Source organism: Pseudonaja textilis, chromosome 3 (genome assembly GCF_049901715.1).
Source record: "Pseudonaja textilis isolate UNSWEBS1 chromosome 3, rPseTex1.2, whole genome shotgun sequence".
NCBI classification, from domain to species: Eukaryota; Metazoa; Chordata; class Lepidosauria; order Squamata; family Elapidae; genus Pseudonaja; species Pseudonaja textilis.
Window position 1 is genome coordinate 197,192,718 of NC_141992.1, and position 20,476 is coordinate 197,213,193.

Consider the following 20,476-nt stretch of genomic DNA (forward strand, 5'->3'; position numbering starts at 1 on the left):
TCCCCGTATCTGGAATTTAAACCTTCACGGTCCATTCTTTAGTTTTTCTTTGGTGAATGATTTTGGGGGTCCAAAACTAGGGCAAGCAGAAACACGTACATTATCCATCTCTTTGTTGGAGAATGTAGGAAGCGTGCTAAGGGTTTTGATATGCCTGCATGCACCCATACAAAGGCATCCGAGAAGACGGCTTTTAATTGTTCTTTGTTATCTCCTGCCCTGAAGCACGAGGCAAGGACAGGACTGCTTTGTCAGGCTTGAATGAGTTCCATCTCTCCAGTTCCGAAGGAGAAAATGACCTAAATGTAGCCATGAAGGGAATATCTCAGTTAGTTTGTGAGATAGATAAGAGATATTATGAGATATAAGAGACACTATATATTAAGATGCCTCTTTCCCAGGTTCTTGAGAAAGATTTGATAGGTGGACCAAAAATGACAAATGTGGCATTAATTATATTTGTAATATGATGTTAAGAGGTATTGGACAACCATTTGCCTGAAATGATGTAGGGTTTCCTGCCTGAGCAGGAGGTTCGACTAGAAGACCTTCAAGGTCCCTTCTCTATTCTTTATTCTATTCTGTTCTTTTCTTTTCTATTCATTTCCGATTCTATTCTATTCATTTCTGATTCTATTCTATTCTATTCTACTCTATTCTGTTCTATTCTATTCTATTCATTTCTGATTCTACTCATTTCTGATTCTATTCTATTCTATTTGGATTGTATTCATTTCTGATTCTATTCTACTCTCTACTCTATTCTGTTCTATTCTATTCATTTCTGATTCTACTCATTTCTGATTCTATTCTATTCTATTTGGATTGTATTCATTTCTGATTCTATTCTACTCTCTACTCTACTCTACTCTACTCTACTCTACTCTACTCTACTCTACTCCACTCCACTCCACTCCACTCCACTCCACTCCATTTCTCCCTCCCTCCCTCCCTTCCTCCTTCTCTCTCTCTCTCTCCATATATTGTAGATTTTCACGGGTTTAGGTATGCAGGTTTTGGCGTGTTCAGGTTCTTTCCCATGTAAGATTGAGAGTATCTTGGCGACGTTTCGATGAGGTCCCACTCGCCATCTTTAGGCTGGTGCTTTCGGCTTTGTGCTTCTCGGAGTAATGTGAGCTTGCAGCTGCTTCTTCCTTTTAACTGCTAGTGGGGGTGTGACTTGATTGGGTGGGGGCTTGGCTGTGTTCTGATTGGGTGGGGGTGTGTTCTCATTGGTTGAGGGTTTGGCTGTGTTCTGATTGGCTGGGATGTGTGTTCTGTTCAGGTGGGGGCTTGGTTGTGCTCAGGTTAGTCTTAGTTGCTGGGGGATTTGAGCTGTGAGCTGTGATCCTGCTGTTTGGCTTCGCGTTCGTGGTCGTGCCACATCTTCATGGTGGGCGTCAGTTCGCTTCATGTATGGGTCGGAGGGGTTTGAAGCGGGTAGTGATGCAGCTGTGGTACGGCTTCTGGGCTGTGGTCGTGTCTCATCTTCTGTGTGGGTGTGAGTCTGCTTTCTACATGGAAGTGTGGTGGTAGCATCTTGTGTGGACCTCGTGGGTGTGGGTCTGGTGTCATTCTTCATGTTATGTACTCGTTTGTTAATGAGGGCAGGTTTCCAAATGGCTGGTAGGCGGGAGGTATCATCTCATTTATTCATGCTGTGTGGGCGTTTTTCTATCTCTATGGCTTCTCTAATTATTCTGTTGTTGAAGTGTTCGGTTTTGGCGATAGTTCTGGTATTTTTAAAGTCAATCTCATGTCCTGTGGCTTTGAGGTGTTGGACCAGGGAAGAGGTCGGTCCTTTTTTTTTTTATTGAGTTTTTGTTTTCTTCAATGTGTGCACTTATTCTTCTGTTAGTTTGTCCGATGTATGTGGTGGGGCAGGCGGTGCAAGGGATTTCGTATACTCCTTGGTTTTCTAACTCGATTTTGTCTTTAGGGTTTCTTAGGATGGTGGATATTTTTCTGTTTGTGCAGAATGTTGTTTTAATGTTGTGTTTTTGGAGGAGCTTGCTGATTTTGTCTGTATATATGGGAGGAGGGCTTTGCTGTTCTCTTGTTCTCTGTCTTGGATTTTGGTTGGGGTTTCTTTTTGGATTAGGTGGGTAATCTTCTTTCTTTGGAATCCATTGGCTGTTAGTACGTTAATGAGAGTGTGTAGTTCGATTTTTAGGTGTTATTCGTCGGCTAAGCATTTTGTTCTAGAGATGAGTGTCTTGGCTATGGAATTGATCTCTGCTGGGTGGTGGTGTGAGAGTGTGTGTAGATAGCGGTTTGTATGTGTTTTCTTCTGGTAGAGGGTGTGTCCTAGGGAGCCATTGGATTTTTTGTATACTAAGACATCTAGGAAGGGAAGTTAATTGTTAGCTTCTGTTTCCATGGTGAATTGTATTTTGGGGTGTATGCGGTTGAGGTGTGTGAGGAAGTTGTTCAGTTTTTCTTTCCTGTGTGGCCAGATTATGAAGGAGTAATCTACATATCTGAGCCAGAGTTTGGGTTTGTGATCATATTTTTCTACAGCTTGTGTTTCAAAGTGTTCCATGTAGAGGTTTGCGATGACAGGTGAGAGGGGGGATCCCATGGGTGCTCCTTCTATTTGTTTGTATTTTTGTCCATTGTAGGTGAAGTATGTATTGGATAGGTAGTGGTTGGTCAGATCTAGGATGTGCTTGGGTGGGGGGGTTGTATTTGTTTTCGATGACTGTCAAGGCTTCTTTTATTAGCACTTGGGTGAAGAGGGATATGACATCGAAGCTTACTAGTAGGTCGCTGGGTTGTAAGTTTTGTTTCTTTATGATCTCGATGAACTGGAATGAGTTTCTTACATGTGAGTTGATGGATTCTGCATAGGGCTGTAGTTGTTTGGCGAGAAATTTGGCTAGGTTTTGTAGAGGTGAGCCTATGGAGCTGACTATTGGTCTGAGTGGGGTTCCTTCTTTGTGTATCTTGGGGAGACCATAAAGCTTAGGGGATCTGGATGATTTCTCTCTGGGTATGATTCTTTGTTGGATTTCTTCACTGATGGGGGAGGCTTTTATTTTAGATCTGGTGGTTTTTTCTAGGTAGGTGGTGGGGTCTATGTTTAGGGGTTTGTATGTGGGGTCTTGGAGTAGGTTGGTTAACTTGGTTTGGTAGTCAAATGTGTTCATAACCACTGTCGCGTTGCCCTTGTCTGCTGGTAGGATTATTATGCTGGTGTCTTCTTTCAGATTAAGTAATGCAGTTTGTTCTTCTTTGGATAATTTGCTTTTGGGTAGTTTGCTAGTGCAGAGGATGTTGGTGATTTCGAGTCTGATTCTATTAATATCATCAGGGTTGGTTTTGGTCAGGCTGGTTTCAACTCCTCATATGATGGTTTCTGTGGGGATGTGTTTGGGAGCGACGTTAAAGTTGAATCCTTTCGAAAAGACATTGGTTTCAGCTTCAGTGAGGATCTTGTCTGAGATGTTGTGCACTGTTTGTTTCATGTGTGGCTGTGAGGGGAGAGGAGTTTGTTTCTGGCATTGTTGTAGTTTTCTGAGTTTGTTGGTGTGTGTGTCTGTCTTGAGGGTGGTCTGTGTTTCGGCTCTCCAGACAGCGAGTTGTTTGGATTTGTGCCAAAGTGCGGGGTGAATCTTGTTGCTGAGTCTGAGGTGAAGTGTGAGGAGATCTTTGTTGATTTGGTCTAGGAGGAATCTTTTTGTGTGAAGTTCATTTCTAATTAGGGCCAATTCTGTTCTTTTTAGGATGGGTTTGGTGGCTGCTGTGTTGGTGTGGAATTTCAATTGGAAGCTTGTGGGGATTAAATTTTGATCTCGGCAGTTGCATAGGAATGCAAGGTCACATAAAATGGAAGCTCTTTGGACTTCAAGTTTTTCATAAGTCCTGGTCAGATGGTGGGTTTCCTCCCTGTAGAGGTGCAATATTTGTTTTCTGAGGTTCTTGCGGGTATTTGTATGTGGATCTTTGGTTATTCGGGTTTTCTCCCACGTAAAATTGGAAGTATCTAGGTGATGTTTTGATGAAGTCTCATTCATCATATTCAGGTTTGTGTCTTTGGCTTTGTGCTTCTCGGAGTAATGTGAGCTTGCAGCTGCTTCTTCCTTTTAACTGCTAGTAGGGGTGTGACTTGATTGAGTGGGGGCTTGGCTGTGTTCTGATTGGCTGGGGGTGTGTTCTCATTGGTTGGGGTTTGGCTGTGTTCTGATTGCTTGGGGGTTAGCTGTGTTCTGATTGGTTGGGGGTGTGTTCTGTTCAGGTGGGGCTTGGTTGTGCTCAGGTTAGTCTTAGTTGCTGGGGATTTGAGCTGGTGAGCTGTGATCCTGCTGTTTGGCTTCGCATTCGTGGTCGTGCCACATCTTCATGGTGGGCGTCAGTTCGCTTCATGTATGGGTCGGAGGGGTTTGAAGTGGGTAGTGATGCAGCTGTGGTATGGCTTCTGGGCTGTGGTCGTGTCTCATCTTCTGTGTGGGTGTGAGTCTGCTTTCTACGTGGAAGTGTGGTGGTAGCATCTTGTGTGAACCTCGTGGGTGTGGGTCTGGTGTCATTCTTCATGTTAGGTACTTGTTTGTTCATGAGGGTGGGTTTCCAAATGGCTGGTAGGTGGGAGGTATCATCTCATTCATTCATGCTGTGTGGGCGTTTTTCTATATCTATGGCTTCTCTGATTATTTTGTTGTTGAAGTGTTTGGTTTTGGTGATAGTTCTGGTATTTTTAAAGTCAATCTCATGTCCTGTGGCTTTGAGGTGTTGGACCAGGGATTGAGTTCTTGTGTTCTTCAACACCTTCATAATCTGGCCACATGGGAAAGAAAAACTGAACAACTTCCTCACACACCTCAACCGCCTACACCCCAAAATACAATTCACCATGGAAACCAAAGCTAACAATCAACTTCCCTTCCTAGATGTCTTGGTATACAAAAAATCCAATGGCTCCCTAGGACACACCATCTACCAGAAGAAAACACATACAAACCACTATCTACACACACTCTCACACCACCACCCAGCAGAGATCAATTCTGTAGCCAAGACACTCATCTCCAGAACAAAATGCTTAGCCGATGAACAACACCAAAAAACCGAACTACATACTCTCACTAACGTACTAACAGCCAATGGATTCCAAAGAATCACGATTACCCACCTAATCCAAAAAGAAACCCCAACCAAAATCCAAGACAGAGAACAAGAGAACGGGAAAGCCCTCCTCCCATATATAAAAGGCACTACAGACAAAATCAGCAAGATCCTCCAAAAACACAATATTAAAACAGCATTCTGCACAAACAGAAAAGTATCCACCATCCTAAGAAACCCTAAAGACAAAATCGAGTTAGAAAACCAAGGAGTATACGAAATCCCTTGCACCACCTGCCCCACCACATACATCGGACAAACTAACAGAAGAATAAGTGCATGCATTGAAGAACGCAAGAATTCAATCAAAAAAAAAGTGGGGGGAACCGACCTCTTCCCTGGTCCAACACCTCAAAGCCACAGGACATGAAATTGACTTTAAAAATACCAGAACTATCGACAAAACCGAACACTTCAACAGCAGAATAATCAGAGAAGCCATAGAGATAGAAAAACGCCCACACAGCATGAATAAACGAGATGACACCTCCCGCCTTCCAGCCATTTGGAAACCCGCCCTCATTAACAAACGAGTACCTAACATGAAGAATGACACCAGACCCACACCCATGAGAGCCACACAAGATGCCACCACCACACTTCCATATAGAAAACAGACTCACACCCACACAGAAGATGAGACACGACCACAGCCCAGAAGCCGTACCACAGCTGCATCACTACCCACTTCAAACCCCTCCGACCCATACATGAAGCGAACTGACGCCCACCATGAAGATGCGGCATGACCACAAACGCGAAGCCAAACAACAAGATCAAAGCTCACCAGCTCAAATCTCCCGCCAACTAAGACTAACCTGAGCACAACCAAGCCCCCACCTGAACAGAATACACCCTCAGACCAATCAGAACACAGCCAACTCCCCAGCCAATCAGAACACAGCCAAACCCCAACCAATGAGAACACACCCCAGCCAATCAGAACACAGCCAAGCCCCCACCCAATCAAGTCACACCCCCACTAGCCCTTAAAAGGAAGAAGCAGCTGCAAGCTCACATTATCCAAGAAGCACAAAGCAGAAGACACAAGCCTGAATATGATGAATGAGACTTCATCGAAACGTCTCCTAGACACTTCCAATTTTACACGGGAGAAAACCAGAATAACCAAAGATCCATATAGGAAGAGGAGGAAGAGGAGGAGACGACTGTAGGATCTTTGGTACTCTCTGAGCTTGGTGTTTTTCTTGCAGACATTTCATTACCAAGCTAGGTAACATCATCACTTCTAGAAGTGAGGAGGGTTTGTAGAGAGGAGGAGGAGGGACGGGGAGGGGGAGGGGAGGAGGGAGAGGAGGAGGAGGAGGAGGAGGAGGAGGAGGAGGAGGAGGAGGAGGAGGAGGAGGAGGAGGAGGAGGAGGAGGAGGAGGAGGGAGATGACTGTAGGATCTTTGGTACTCTCTGAGCTTGGTGGTTTTCTTGCAGACATTTCATTACCAAATCAGGTAAAATCATCATATATGCTAGTCATACATAAGTGCTGGTCTACATATCATTTAGACTTCCTGTTCAATCTCCCAGCTCACTACTGTCTTTCTTCAAATGTGACCCTGAGCATTGGACGCAGTATGCCATATATGCAATCCGATTTGGACCTTTCCCTTCCTTTCCCAAAGTAAGAGTTTGCATTTAATTTTTAGCAGCCACAAATCACCCTGCTTGGTTCATTAGTGAGAGAGCTAATTACCATTCATACGTCTGCCACCCAACCAGTTTTTCCCCCCTGTGGTGTTCAATTTGAATAGTAGGTCTATCCATCTTAGTATCTCCCACCAAAATAGATAATTCATGCAAGATTTTTTTCATTAAGAGAATATCTATAACACACTTTTTAATCAGCATCTGTTCGTCAAAGATACAGAGATAGAGATGAAAAAATAGAAATAAAGAGATGTGCCAACCACATCTCTTGTACATTAAATTTTCCGGCGTTGTTTCTCATTTTTTAAATATTGAATCTTTAGATCATAACATTTTGCTTTTTGCATTGGGGGCAAATATACACGTCTATAAATTGCACTGCATTATTTTTTAATGCTACCATTAAAAAAAAAAGAATCTGAGATACCCTTTTTTAACTGATACTCATAATTTCCATAATATGTGCATCTGGAATGCCTTTTTTTTAAAGGAATCAGAATAGATAGGACATATATGCTCCAAAGCAGCCCTATTTGCATATCCCATGATATCTGGTCGGATGTGGTTAAAAGTTCTCCATAGGACTAAGAACCTGGGCAATTCTCCTGCAGAAGGGTTACAAAGTTCAACAGCCATTTTGAAAAGGACGTAATAAAACTGGAAAATTTGTAGAAGAGAGAACCAAATTTCAGCTTCAGGGTAAAATCAATATGAGAGTGTTATGGCTTCATTCGTTCATTCAATCAATCAATTTACAGGCCGCCAACTCTCAAATAATTGAGGTTGGCACATCTCTTTATTTCTATTTTTTCATCCCTATCTCTGTATCTCCATCTCTCTATTTCTTTATCTATCTATCTCACTTCAGCTCTCTATATCTCTGTTTCTCTATTAACTATCTTTATCTCTGTATCTATCTGTCTCTACCTTCTATCTCTGTCTTTCTCTATCTTATTTATCCATTTCTACCTCTTTATTTCTTTCTATATATTTCTCTGTCTATCTCAATCTCTATCTCTATCTCTGCCTTTCTCTATCATTTAACTATTTTTCTCTCTATTTTTCTCTCTCTTCTCTCTGTCTATCTCTATCTTTTTATCAGTATCTCTGCCTTTCTCTATCATCTATCTTTATTTTTCTATCTCTTCTATCTCAATCGCTTTATCTCTGTTGCTGTCTCTCTGTAATCTCTCTCTCACTTTCTAATCTCTCTATATCTATATTTCTATTCTCTCTATCTTCTCTTTTTATTTCTATCCTATCACTATATAAAAGATACAACTGACCAGAAGGACAAATAATTCAAAATGAGCCCAAAATATAGGAAACCAAAGTGACCCAAAGCATGTCAGAAGGACAACAGAGACTCCCACGGTCACCCTGCTCCCAAGGCCTGAGAGAACAACTTCATCTCAAGAAGTTTCTTGACAAATGAGCAATAAAAGGGTGGGAGCCCCGTACATCTCGGGAATGTTGTGGGGATGGACCTTCATTCCAGAGGACAGGAATTCAGCTAATTAGGAATACTTCCTTGATCCTGGGAGATAACATTCTTCAACAGATGTGACCCAGTGAATAGCTACTGGAATGCTGGATCATACCAGACAGTAGAGATGATGAGAGAGAGGTGGTTCTCTCAGACAGTCCCCATGCCTTGATAACCAGCATCTTGAAGTACACCCAGAAGCCAACTAGTAATCACATATCCTGGGTGAGTTAGAGCTTGTAGATGGTCTCCAAGGGCAGCCCCAAGTAGCCCTGTCACTAAGAGAAGCTGACACGACAGCATGGACCCAAGCACAGGTCACCTCCTGGAGGGGAGGATGTTCTGCTTTCAGTCACCCTAGGCCAGTGATGTCAAGCCATCTGAGCACTTCAAAAATTCAGAAATTGCCTATCTGCTGGCAAAACACACACTCACCGGATAAAAGAGACCGCCCTGGTTTTCCTCTCTGGACCATCGGGAAGTCGTGTGAGAAGGCCCTGCTCCTGTGAGGCTCCGGAGCTTCCAAAACTCATGCAAGATTGATTTTTATCAGCCTTATCATGTTTGGAGGCTGTGGGCGAGCAGGTTTCTCTTGTGCACCTTCCAGAGGGTCCAGAGGCCTGGCGTTTCACCAGAAATGACATGGCGCATCACCTGTGACATGTCATAGGCCCACCATCTCTGAGAACATCTGGTTGCCCACTGTAATGTTGAACTAGGATGGGTCTTGGGTTGAACATCAGGACCGGGTTTGCATTGTTCTGACCTTAGAGTCTTATATGGTTACAATTACACCTTTTCTCTTGATTTTATTCCTCGGTATGGAGAGGTCAAGGGCAGGCTATATCTTCTACTCATTTTATTTGGTCCAGTGTTTCTTCTCCCTGTGTTTTTGGTGGCATCTAAGCCAGCGTTGGCATCAGTTACTATATTCTGCATTTAGCAAGAGCCAGGAAGGGAATCTAGCAATTTGATCCATGTTTAGTTTAGTAATTTAGTTTAGTTTAGTTTAGTTTAGTTTATTGTCATTGCACTTCGTACAGTGAAATTAAATGCCATCTTCAATGTACACCATATGTAAGAAAACTATAAAAAATAAAACACAAATACACATCCTTCACATTCTATACATTGAATTGAAAACCCCTGCTATTGCATTAATATTGCACTATACAGTAGAATTCAAAAGAGTTACTGCCCTGGGATAGAAGCTGCTTTTCAGCCTATTTGTCCTTGTTTTTATTCTCCTGTACCACCTGCCAGATGGTAATAGTTCAAAAAAAAAGCGGGGGGGCTGCCCAGGATGAGATGGTTCTTTAAGGATGTTTGAACTTTCTTAAGGCAGTGGGAGCTATAAAGCTCTTCCAATGAGGGGAGAGGTCAACCAGTGATCCTCTGGGCAATGACCTTCACCCTCTGGAGCACTGTCCTATCTACCATTGTGCAATTGGCAAACCACACAGAGGTGCAGTAAGTTAACATATTCTCTATGGTGCAACGGTAGAAGGTCGCCAGCCGTTTTTCATTCAGTTGTTGTTTTCTGAGAAGTCTCGGGTAGTTCTGGATGAGAATTACTTGGATGGTAGTTCTTGAACATGAGAGCCACCCAGATGTGGAAGCTCCAACTCCCAAAATGAGTCAGCCACATTGTCCTTGCTGAAAATTGTAGGAAGAGAAGCCCACACACCTACAAGTCATCCAGGCTGATGTCAAGACTGTTTTTCAGTTGTCCTAGATTTTTAGAGTGTTCTTACAATGCAGTCATCCTCACTCCTGTTTATAATAAAACACTTTATAGGGGATAAAAACTTGGATAAACTGTTAAAAGAATTAGAAAGCAGGAGATAGGCAACATCTTCCGTCTGTAACAGAGTCCTTTGGCAGTTCCAAGAAGATTCCACAGCCCTGACTCTGAAGGCACAATGGCTCTCAGAAAGAGTGCTAAGGACCAGATGACTGCAAAGAAATACAATCCTTTCATTCCCTACCCCCACACACATTCTGTCAGAACCTGTCCTTCTATCCCCCCGCCATCCAATCCCATCTGATGAAGGCTCTTTGGATGAGAAGCAAAACTGCTACTACTACTACTTCTACTAGTAGTAGTAGTACTACTACTACTACTTCCTCTTCCTCCTCCTCCTCCTCCTCCTTCTCTTCTTCTCCTGCTTCTCCTCCCCTTCTTCCTCCCTCTTCTCTTCCTCTCCTTGTCCTTCCCCTTCTACCTCTTCCTCCTCTTCCCCTCCTCCCTCCTCCTCCTCCCTCTCCCCCTCCTCCTTTTCTCCTTCTTCAAAAAAAAGTCTAGTTGCCTTTTGAGATAAAAGTCAACAGAATTCAAGGGAGGATTTGGATTTTGTTTGTGGCTTTGCAGAGATTCTAGGCTTATCCCTCTTTTGACCCTGCCCCCAGGTTCTGCCACTCCTTCCTCTACATTTTCCTAGCTTGTCCTACTTTTGCAATTCCTCTTCATTATTAAACATTTGTACATAATGCTGCTGCTGTGTGTGTGTGTGTGTGTGTGTGTGTGTGTGTGTGTGTGTAACCTGATTTATGTTTATCTGTTCCTGCACATTTTCTCTGCTTTTCCCAGGCTCCACTAACAAAGGTGCACTTTTCTATGTGCAGGTTCCAAATGAGCCCCCATTTTTCCCTTTTCAAATCCCTTTGAAGATGAAAGGAGTATAGAAAAAGAGACATATTGTTGATGTCAATCACGAGAAAGTGTGTGTGGGGAGGGGGAATGTTTGCCCCATATATACTCTCAGCTGCTAAATCATGCTTGGTCAAGCATTAATTGTCTGCTTCAGAGGACAGGAAGAAAAGCTTCACTTCTAAAAGCAGAAGAAAAAGCAGCGAGATGGGTTAGAAAAATCTCATGAAATACTATATAATAGTATTCTGTATTCTGTTTATTCTTGATCCTTACCGACCTTAAACGGCATAAAAATTGCAAAATCCAGCACTTGTTGGGAAAGGTCTCAGTTGTACGTTTAAGGAAAAGTCTAATTGTCTATGGAGATTCTCAGTCATCCATTCATAGGTGTCCCAGGGGTGCTTTTTTCAACAGGCAACTGGACTTTCTTGTTCCTTTCTTTGAAGATGTTTCCCTTCTCATCCAAGAAGCTTCTTCAGCTCTGACTGGATAGTGGGGAACAGAAGGACCAATACTCCTTGCAGACAGCTGGTCCTTTGCATTTTAAGGAAAAGCTTTATTATTAAAAATCCATGGACAACATTTGATGGGGAATAGTACAATTTTACTAAGGAGCGAGAGTAATAAGGCACCTGAAGCTTGAAACAATTCGAACATTTCAGTTTTGCCATCTTCTTTAGAGTTTAGGTCAAATGTTCAAAAAATGTGGCATCTATAAATGTATTTGTATATAAAAAAGTGAATGTTATGATATGTAGATTTTATTTGTAGTTAGTCCCTCAGTTAAGTCTCTTAACTAAGACCTGTCACAAACACAGGTCTTCTAAGGAATAGAGAGCCAGTTTGGTCTAGTGGTTAAAGCACCAGGTTACAAAGTGGGAGAACTTAAGTTATAATCCTGGTTTAGGCATGAAAGTCGGCTGGGTGATTTTGGCTCAATCACCAAGAGACGGTGAGTTCTAGTCCCACCTTAACCATGAAAATCAGCTTGGGTCAATCACCAGGAAATTGTGAGTTATACACCCACTTTAGGCATGAAAGCCAGCTGGGTGACATTGACCCAATCTCTGGGAGACTCTGAGTTTTAGTCCTGCCTTAGGTGTGCAAGCCAGCTGAGTGATGTTGGGCCAATAACCAGGAAATGGAGAGTTCCAGTCCCATCTTAGATGTAGAAGACATCTGGGGGACTTTGGGCCAATCACCAGAAGACAATGGTTTATATTCCCGCATTATGCATGAAAGCCACCTGGGTGATCTTCTACTCTCACTTTAGGCATAAAAACTGGCTGGTTAACTTTGGGATAATCATTCTCTCTCAGCCCAACTCACTTCAAAGAATTGTTGCTGTGGGGAAAATAGGAGGGAAGGAAATGTGCTGGATATATTTGCTGCCTTGTTGGGTTATTTGCAAAAATAATAAAGGTAGGATATAAAAAAACCCACAAACAAATAAGTATATTGCCATGGTGGTGGTGCAGTAGTTAGAGTGCAGCATTGCAGGCTACTTCTGATGACTGCTGATTGCCAGCAGTTCAGCGGTTCAAGTCCCACTGGCTCAACGTTGACTCAGGCTTCCATCCTTCCGAGGTGGCTAAAATGAGGACCCAGATTGTTGGGGACAAGAGGCTGACTCTGTAAACCACTTAGAGATGGCTGTAAAAGCACTGTGAAGCAGTATATAAGTCTAAGTACTACCGCCACTGCTATATTTGCTGCCTGTAGTAGAATCCTCCCTAAAAGAGCCTCAGAGTTCTTGATATCTACAGAACATACTTTCTATGTCATCTGAACATCTGATGATTTCAAGACTCCCCAACTCCTGGTGATTGGCCCAACATCACCCAGTTGGCTTTCATGCCTATAGTGGATTTATAGCTCACCATTTCCTAGTGATTGACCCAAAGTCATCCAATTATAGAATTGTTCTCTGAATTCTTCTGCATAACTGGAAGTGTCCTACTTTGAGTCTAAATTTACAGAAGTTATTATTCTCCTGCAAAACCAGATGTGGTTGAACCTATTCTATTGCTTCTACCACTTCCGGTTAATTAATTAAACAGCAGAACAGTAGTTGTGGGTGCTCCATCACTGGAGGTTTTTTAAAAAGAGACTGGAAAACCATTTTTCCAAGAATGGTATAGGGCAGCGATGGCGAATCTTTTTGGGACTGAACTCCCAAACTGGAATGTGCATGCATGCGTGCATGGGAGCATCAGAAAACCAAAGAACCAGCTGGCCGGTGTGCACAGGCCTGTTTTTTTGCCCATTTGGGGGCTATTTTCAGGCCGTTTTTCGAGCCATTTTTGGCATGGAAAATGGCCCACAAAATTGCCCAGAAAACAGCCATTTGGAGGGGCGTTGGGGGGATGTTTTCAGGCCATTTGGGGGGCATTTTGGCATGTAAAATTGCCTGAAAACTGCCCAGAAAATGGCCCCCAAAACAGCCCCCCAAACGCACTGTTTTTTGGACATTTTTCTGGCCCTTTTCTAGCGCTCCAGCACTCATGTAGACCAGCTGGCTGGCATGCCAGAACCCAGAAGGGCAGCTGGCGATGGTGCACGTATCCACTGAGAGGGCTCTCCGTGCCACCTCTGCCATGCATGCCATAGGTTCACCATCGCAGGGATAGAGCTTCCTACTTGCGCAAGGATTGGACTAGAAGACCTCTGGGGCCCCTTCCAACTCTGTTATTCAGGCCCTTCCCCTTGGTCTCCTGCTCCTCTTTCTGCTGAGTTCTCTCTCCCTTTGGCTCTCCTCCTCCAGGTGATCTGTACCTTGGTGGCAGCTTTTCTCCATTTTTTCTTCCTCTCCTCCTTCTGCTGGGTGCTGACCGAAGCTTGGCAATCGTACATGGCCGTGACGGGAAGACTACGGAACCGGATCATCCGTAAACGTTTCCTGTGTCTCGGATGGGGTAAGCGTCCCTCGCTCCAACGGTTGGGAAAGTGGTGGTCTATGTTCACAATGTAGCCTATACGTAAATGTGAATAGGAATGTGATCTAAAGGGGGGTGGACTTCAAACATTTTAGCAGTGGGGTCTCTGCCCGCTTTCAGGGCTCCGGCATCCACCCCTCATTCAAATCGTGAGTCTCTGGCCACATCTCTCAGATGTAAAATAACATTTATTAGGAGTTAACATGCCGGTGCTACCTGGGTGTAGCCAACCCTGAGACACATCATTCATTTCCCCCTTGATCCTGGTCTTCCCCCCAATCTCTGGATGTGTATTCTCCAATGGGACACATCCCTAGCCAAGAGTAATAATCTTGTGCGCCAGAAGCTTCAGTTTCCTGGAAATTATCTAAGAAGCATTTAAGGAATGCACTGCTTCCCCCGCTCCCTTTCTGCTGGCAACTCTAAAAGACCAGAGAAATATTTTTCAGTTGACGCCCAATTGCTGGGTGGGCGTGGCCATGGTGGGTGTGGCCCAGTTGGCCTCCTGCACCATGGCAGGGGAGGAAGGTTGTTTGTGCCCTTCCCGGGCTCCAGAAGCATTTCTCAAGCCTCCAGGAGGGCGAAAATAGCCTCCCTGGGCTCCGGAGGCTCTCTGGAAGCCAGAAACGGGCCCATTTCTGGCGTTCCCAAACTTCCGGGAGGCCCGTTTTTCACCCTCCCTGAGCCTCTGGGCATGCCCCACACTTACCTGCATCCAAACCGGCTGCGTGGGGACTCCTGGGAGGGGAGGGGCAGGGTGCGCGGGGCCAGCCAGGAGTGGCATTTGGGAGTTCTTTGAACTGCACAGGATCTTAGCTAGAGGTTTTCCCGAACCGCTGCAAACCCCAAGTAGCCCACACCTGGATCTAAATCACTGCAGCTCCTAACCTAATGACATGGTTGTTAAGTCATTCACGCTTCCCCGTGGACTTTGCTTGTCGAAAGATTGCAAAAGGGATTCACATAACCACAGGGCCCTGCAACCATCATAAATATAAGCCAGTTGCCAAGCCTCTGAATTTTGATGATGTGACCATGGGGATACAGCAACAGTCATTCATGTGAAAAAATTGTCCTAAGTCCCTTTTTTGTGCTTTGTCAGCTTTTTCAGTAACTTCCAACAGTCAATCAATGAATGGTTGTAAGTTGAGGACCACTTGTATTTAATTGGTGCTAGATAAGATTCAGCAGAAATGAAGGATTTGACTTAGACCATTTGCGGGAACGTAATGATTCTAGGCTGATTACTTGCTTAACTCTGCCCCTCTGACTCTGCCGGCGCTTCTCCTACTGTCTCTGCAGTCAAAAATCTCAAGAATTAGCAACCTTATCTTGAAGTTTTAAAGGGGTTAATACTAAATATTGTGTCACTGGTCCTTTAGATTCCTGGGTAGAAATCTTTCCTAACATTTGGGATGTTTGGACGTGCAATAGTCAGTGTCTCTGGGGTGCATCAACAGAAGGACAGAATCAAGATCACATGAAGTATTAGTACTTCTTTATAATGCCTTGGTAAGATCACACTTGGAGTGTTGCATCCAGGTTTGGTCACCACAATGAAAAAAAGATGTGGAGACTCTAGAAAGAATGCAGAGAAGAGCAACAAAGAGAAAATAATGGAATGTGCAGAAATGAGTAGATTAACAATGACAATTAGAGAACATGAGGAAAAAGAGTATGATAAGATTTGGGATTTATTTTATGAATGGTTAGATAGAAAAATAAGAAATTGAAATATGTGGTAATAGTTATGCTATATTATAATTGATTAATTTTGAATGTGTAGGAGAATGAATATAGTAAGAATGAGATATGTTTTTAAAAGATAGCAATTCTAATGTTAATAATAATATAATATTTGAACAATATGATATAAAATGTTGATTAGAATGATTTATAAATATACAACAAGAAATGTATAACATTATTATGCGCACAAGATATACATACCCAACCAACACACTATAAAATTGAAAGATGGTTTTATTTGCTGTCTTTGTTGTTAAAATTAAAAAAAAAACTTTTTCAAAAAGAAAAAAAGAGAAGAGCAACAAAGAGGATTAGGGGACTGGAGGCTAGAAGATACGAAGAACAGTTGCAGGAACTGGGTAGACTAATGAAGAGAAGGACTAGGGCAGACATGATAGCAGTGTTATTATATCTGAAGGGTTTCCACAAAGAAGAGGGAGTCAAGCTATTCTCCAAAGCATCTTTAGGCAGGACAAGAGGCAATGGATGGAAGCGAATCAAGCAACCTAGAACTAAGGAGAAATTTCCCGACAGTGAGAATGTCTTGCCTCCAGAAGTTGTGAATGCTCCATCGCTAGAAGTTTTTGTGAAGGGACAGCCATTTGCCTAGAATGATATTATAGGGTGAGCAGTAGGTTGGATTACAAAGACCTCCAAAGTCTCTTCAAACTCTGTTATTCTTGGGAAGGCTAGGAAGCCCGAGATCGTGAAAGCAAATAGCTCAGGGATAAGTGAATCAATCATTTAATGAAGAAGAAAATTGATGCTCCTCCTAGACATTTTGAACAGATTGGATACAGATATGTTTAGCCTTGAGAAGAAATTGTTAATTGGGATACAATATCATCCCCTTAAATGGATGTCAAAGGCTGTCTTTAGCGAAGGATAAACACAGCTACAAACTAATGCTAAGAACAGGAACCACAGAATTGATAATTGGCAGTTACTGAGCAGAGATCACCATGGCACAACTGGTGTTCTCTCCAGACAGATTTCAAGTCAAGTCCTGCATTCTATTTTGAGGTCTACCTTCTTAGAAAAGAAGAAGACTTGAATTCCCTCTTAGCCGTAGCCCCCATATATTTTATATGGACCAATGTTCACCATCTACCTCCCCACTCTTTGATTCAGATAAGACTGATATGGAGAAGTGTGGATTTGGGTATTTTAGAAAAGATGGCTATGGTGGGATGGATTAAGTTTAGATTTAGATTAACAGAGTTGGAAGGGACTTTGTAGGTCATCTAATCCAACTCTCCACCCAAGCAGGAGACCCTATATCATTGCTGACAAATGGCAGTCCAATCTTTTTTTCAAAGCCTCCAGCGATGAAGCTCCCACAACTTCTAAAGGCAATTTCTGTCCCATGGGTTGATTGTTCTCATTGTCAGAAAATTTCTCCTTATTTCCAGGTTGAATCTTTCCTTGATCAGTTTCCATCCATTATTCCTTGTCTGGCCTTCAGGTGCTTTGGAAAATAGCTTGACCCCTTCCTCCTCTCTGTGGCAGCCCCTCAACTATTGGAAGATGCTATCATGTCTCCCCTGGTCCTTCTCGTCACTAGACTAACCAAGCCCAGTTCCTGCAACCGTTATTCTGCTATACTCTCCTGAATGAAAGGATACTACAAATTTTGTTGTTGTTTATTATGGTTTGAGGGGAAAATCTTGGGGGGAAAAAACCCAGGAAATTCCTTTCCACTGCAATCATTACTGGGACAATCACTACTGATTTTTTACATTCTGCTTGGTCTAACACACAATCCAGCCAAATCAATGTTTTTCTCTCTCTAGAGACTCTCATTGTTTACCGTTGCCTGGTTTTATTGAATGAAAGGATTTTAATTTATTTACTCTTGGTCTTACCTCATGTAATCCTGGCTTAACTGTCATTTAATATCCTTAATGTAATAACCGTCAACTGGGAAGACGGTTGCCAGATTCAACCAGGGTAGTTGATATGCCTCTGGCCAAAAAAACCCTTTTATTTAAAAACCTACTGACAAAAGAACTGTATTGTGTTGGAAAGAAGAAATTAAAGGCCTCCGACAAGAAAAATGGCCATGTTTACAACCGAAAAATGCACCTTTGGGACAACCAAAATATCACTTGCAGATCCTGCTTCTAAATAAGATTGGACTTCTAGACAAGTTTCCATTCTCCTACAGGTAGTCCTCGACTTACAACAGTTCATTTAGTGACCATTTCAAGTCACAACCGCACTGAGAAAAGCGGCCTATGATCCTTTTTCACACTTACAACCCCACAGTCACGTGATCAAAATTTAGATGCTGGTAAACTGACTGATATTTACAATGGTCGCCATTTTGCAACTTTCTGGCGAGTGAAGTCCATGGGGCAGCCAAATTCACTTTACAACTGTGTTACTAACTAAGCAACTGCAGTGATTCACTGAACAAGGGTAGCAAAGAAGGTCATAAAATGGGGCAACATCCACTTAACAACTGTCTCGCTTAGATACATAAATTTGGGGCTCCGTTGTGGTCGAACGTTGAGGGCTACCTTTATTTATTTATTATTTTTTTATTTCAACATCCTTAGCTGATGGACTATGGTCGTACCTGGTTATTAGTCTTCCGTGAGATACCTTTCAAATGTCAGAGCCTCGAGGTCCAATCGGGAAGTTTTTGAAACAAAAAATGCCCTTAAAGAAGAAGCTAATGGTAAATGTCCACAGGGAAACTAAAAATATTTTCACCAGAAAAGAAGACCTGGATCTCAAAGGTTGAACTGTGGGATCCTTGGTGCTCTCTGAAGTTGGTTGGTTTCTTGCAGATGTTTCTTTCCTAATCTGGATAGCATCTTCAGTACTAGAAGGCAGTGGGGTTAGCAGAAAGGAGGAGGAGGAGGAGGAGGAGGTGGAGGAGGAGGAGGAGGACTGTGGGGTCCTTGGTGCTCTCTGAGCTTGGTTGCTTTTTTGCAGATGTTTCATTATCAAACTAGGTATCATCATCAGTGCTAGAAGGGAGTAGAGTTTGCAGAGAGGAGGAGTAGGAGGAGGGGGAAGGAGGACCGTGAGGTCCTTGGCGCTCTCCGAGCTTGCTTGTTTTCTTGCAGGCGTCTCATTACCCAACTAGATAACATCACCAGTGCTAGGGAGTGGGTTTTGAAGAGTGGAGGAGGAGGAGGAAGAGGAAGACTGTGGAGTCCTTGGTGCTCTCTGAGCTGGGTTGTTTGCTTGAAGTGTGGGTGTTTCAGTCTTAGTGTTTAGGTTGTGTAGTACTGCTGTCCTGGGTGCTTTTGCTAATTCCGGCTCTTCCTAATTTCACAAAAAAAATTGGAAAGCTTCAAGCATAGTTTCAGCTTGAAGATTGTGGGAATCCTAGGCCAAGCCAAGTCCAAAAAACATTAGGGAATTCCTGGAAATTTGGCACACGGACAAATCAGCCATCCGTAGACAGATAGGGATAACCAACATTTACACACCATTCAAAGGAGACAGTAAAGAAAACCCAAGAAAGAGACAAACAACCAGCACACATCATCTCCAGCAGCTAACACCCAGATAACCAAGGATCAGGCAGAAAATCAATAAATCACCCTAATCAAGAGGAAAAAGCATACTCCTGCAAACACTGGCAGAACAAACTAGGTGTACAAATTTCTTATGTGTCCAATCACACTTGGCCAATAAAAGAATTCTATTCTGTTCTGTTCTGTTCCGTTCTATATGAACAGAGAGCAAACACCACTCTCGCCAGCACTGATGCTGTTACATAGCTAGGTAATGAAACATTGGCAAGCAAAGAACCAAACTCAGAGAACACCAAGGCCTCTACAACTAAAAAAAACCCTCCATGGACGTGTCTCACAGTATTCTCAGGGTCACAACAACAACGATGACAACAACAGCAACAACAAAAGTCAATAATTTTACCTAAAGTCTCAAGCTCTTTTTTTACCTCTTTCCCTCTGTAAATTCTTTGAATTATTCCAAAGCTGATTGTTCTAGGAATTAACTAATTATAGTGGGAAGCAACATGTTTTTTTTTTTGTCATTTAAAGCAGCTTTCCCAATTCGGCACAAATCTATTCTCAAGATAATTATAATTCCTGCAATCTCTCAGACAGCGCAAATCAGTGTTGTGTTGAATGAAAATCCCACAGTTCATAATCCTAACATCTGTTTGTGTTTTGTAACTGCTGTGTTTGTTTGTTTGTTTGTTTTATAATGGAGGAGTTTAATGTTTTTCAATGGTTTTATGTTGTAAGCCATCCAGAGTCGTTGGATATGGGGCGGGCAGCAGATACATTTTATAAATAAAATGAAATGAAATGACATAAAAATAAAATAATAATTAAAATAAAATAAACTGGTGAAGTGAAATGAAATAATAAAATAAAATAATAAAATGAACTGAAATGAACTGAACTGAAATAAATAATAATAAAATAGTAAAATAAACTAGTGAAATGAAATGAAATAATTAACAATAAAATGAAATGAAATAAAATAATAAAATGAAGCAAAATGAAATAAATAAAAAAACAAAATAAAATAAACTAGTGAAGTGAAATGAGATGAAATAAATAATAATAAAATAATAAAATAAAATAATAAAATAATAAAATGAAGTGAAATGAAACAAATAATAATAAAATGAAATAAAATAAAATAAAAAATGAAGTGAAATGAAATGAAATAAAAATAAAATAATAAAGTAAAATTACAGCAATTTGGTGATCGTTTGAAGTGTCAATAGCACTAAAAAAAAGTGACTTGTGACCATTTTTCACACTTCCGACCATTGAGGCATTTCCCCCCCCCATGGTCATGTGATCAAAAATTTTCAGTTGCTTGGCAACTGATTCCTGTTTATGACAGTCTTAGTGTCCCTGGGTCACATGA

The 20,476-nt window shown here is 42.2% G+C and overlaps 1 protein-coding gene across 1 annotated transcript in view; it reads left to right on the forward strand.

The window, feature by feature from the left end:
- The window catches only part of ADGRB1 (adhesion G protein-coupled receptor B1), a 268,637-nt gene that overhangs the window by 199,869 nt on the left and 48,292 nt on the right, over nt 1-20,476 (forward strand). Inside the window, exon 20 of the mRNA XM_087931808.1 lies at nt 13,687-13,837. Within this exon, the coding sequence (XP_087787934.1) occupies nt 13,687-13,837 (151 nt within the window). The remainder of the gene's footprint in view (nt 1-13,686; nt 13,838-20,476) is intronic.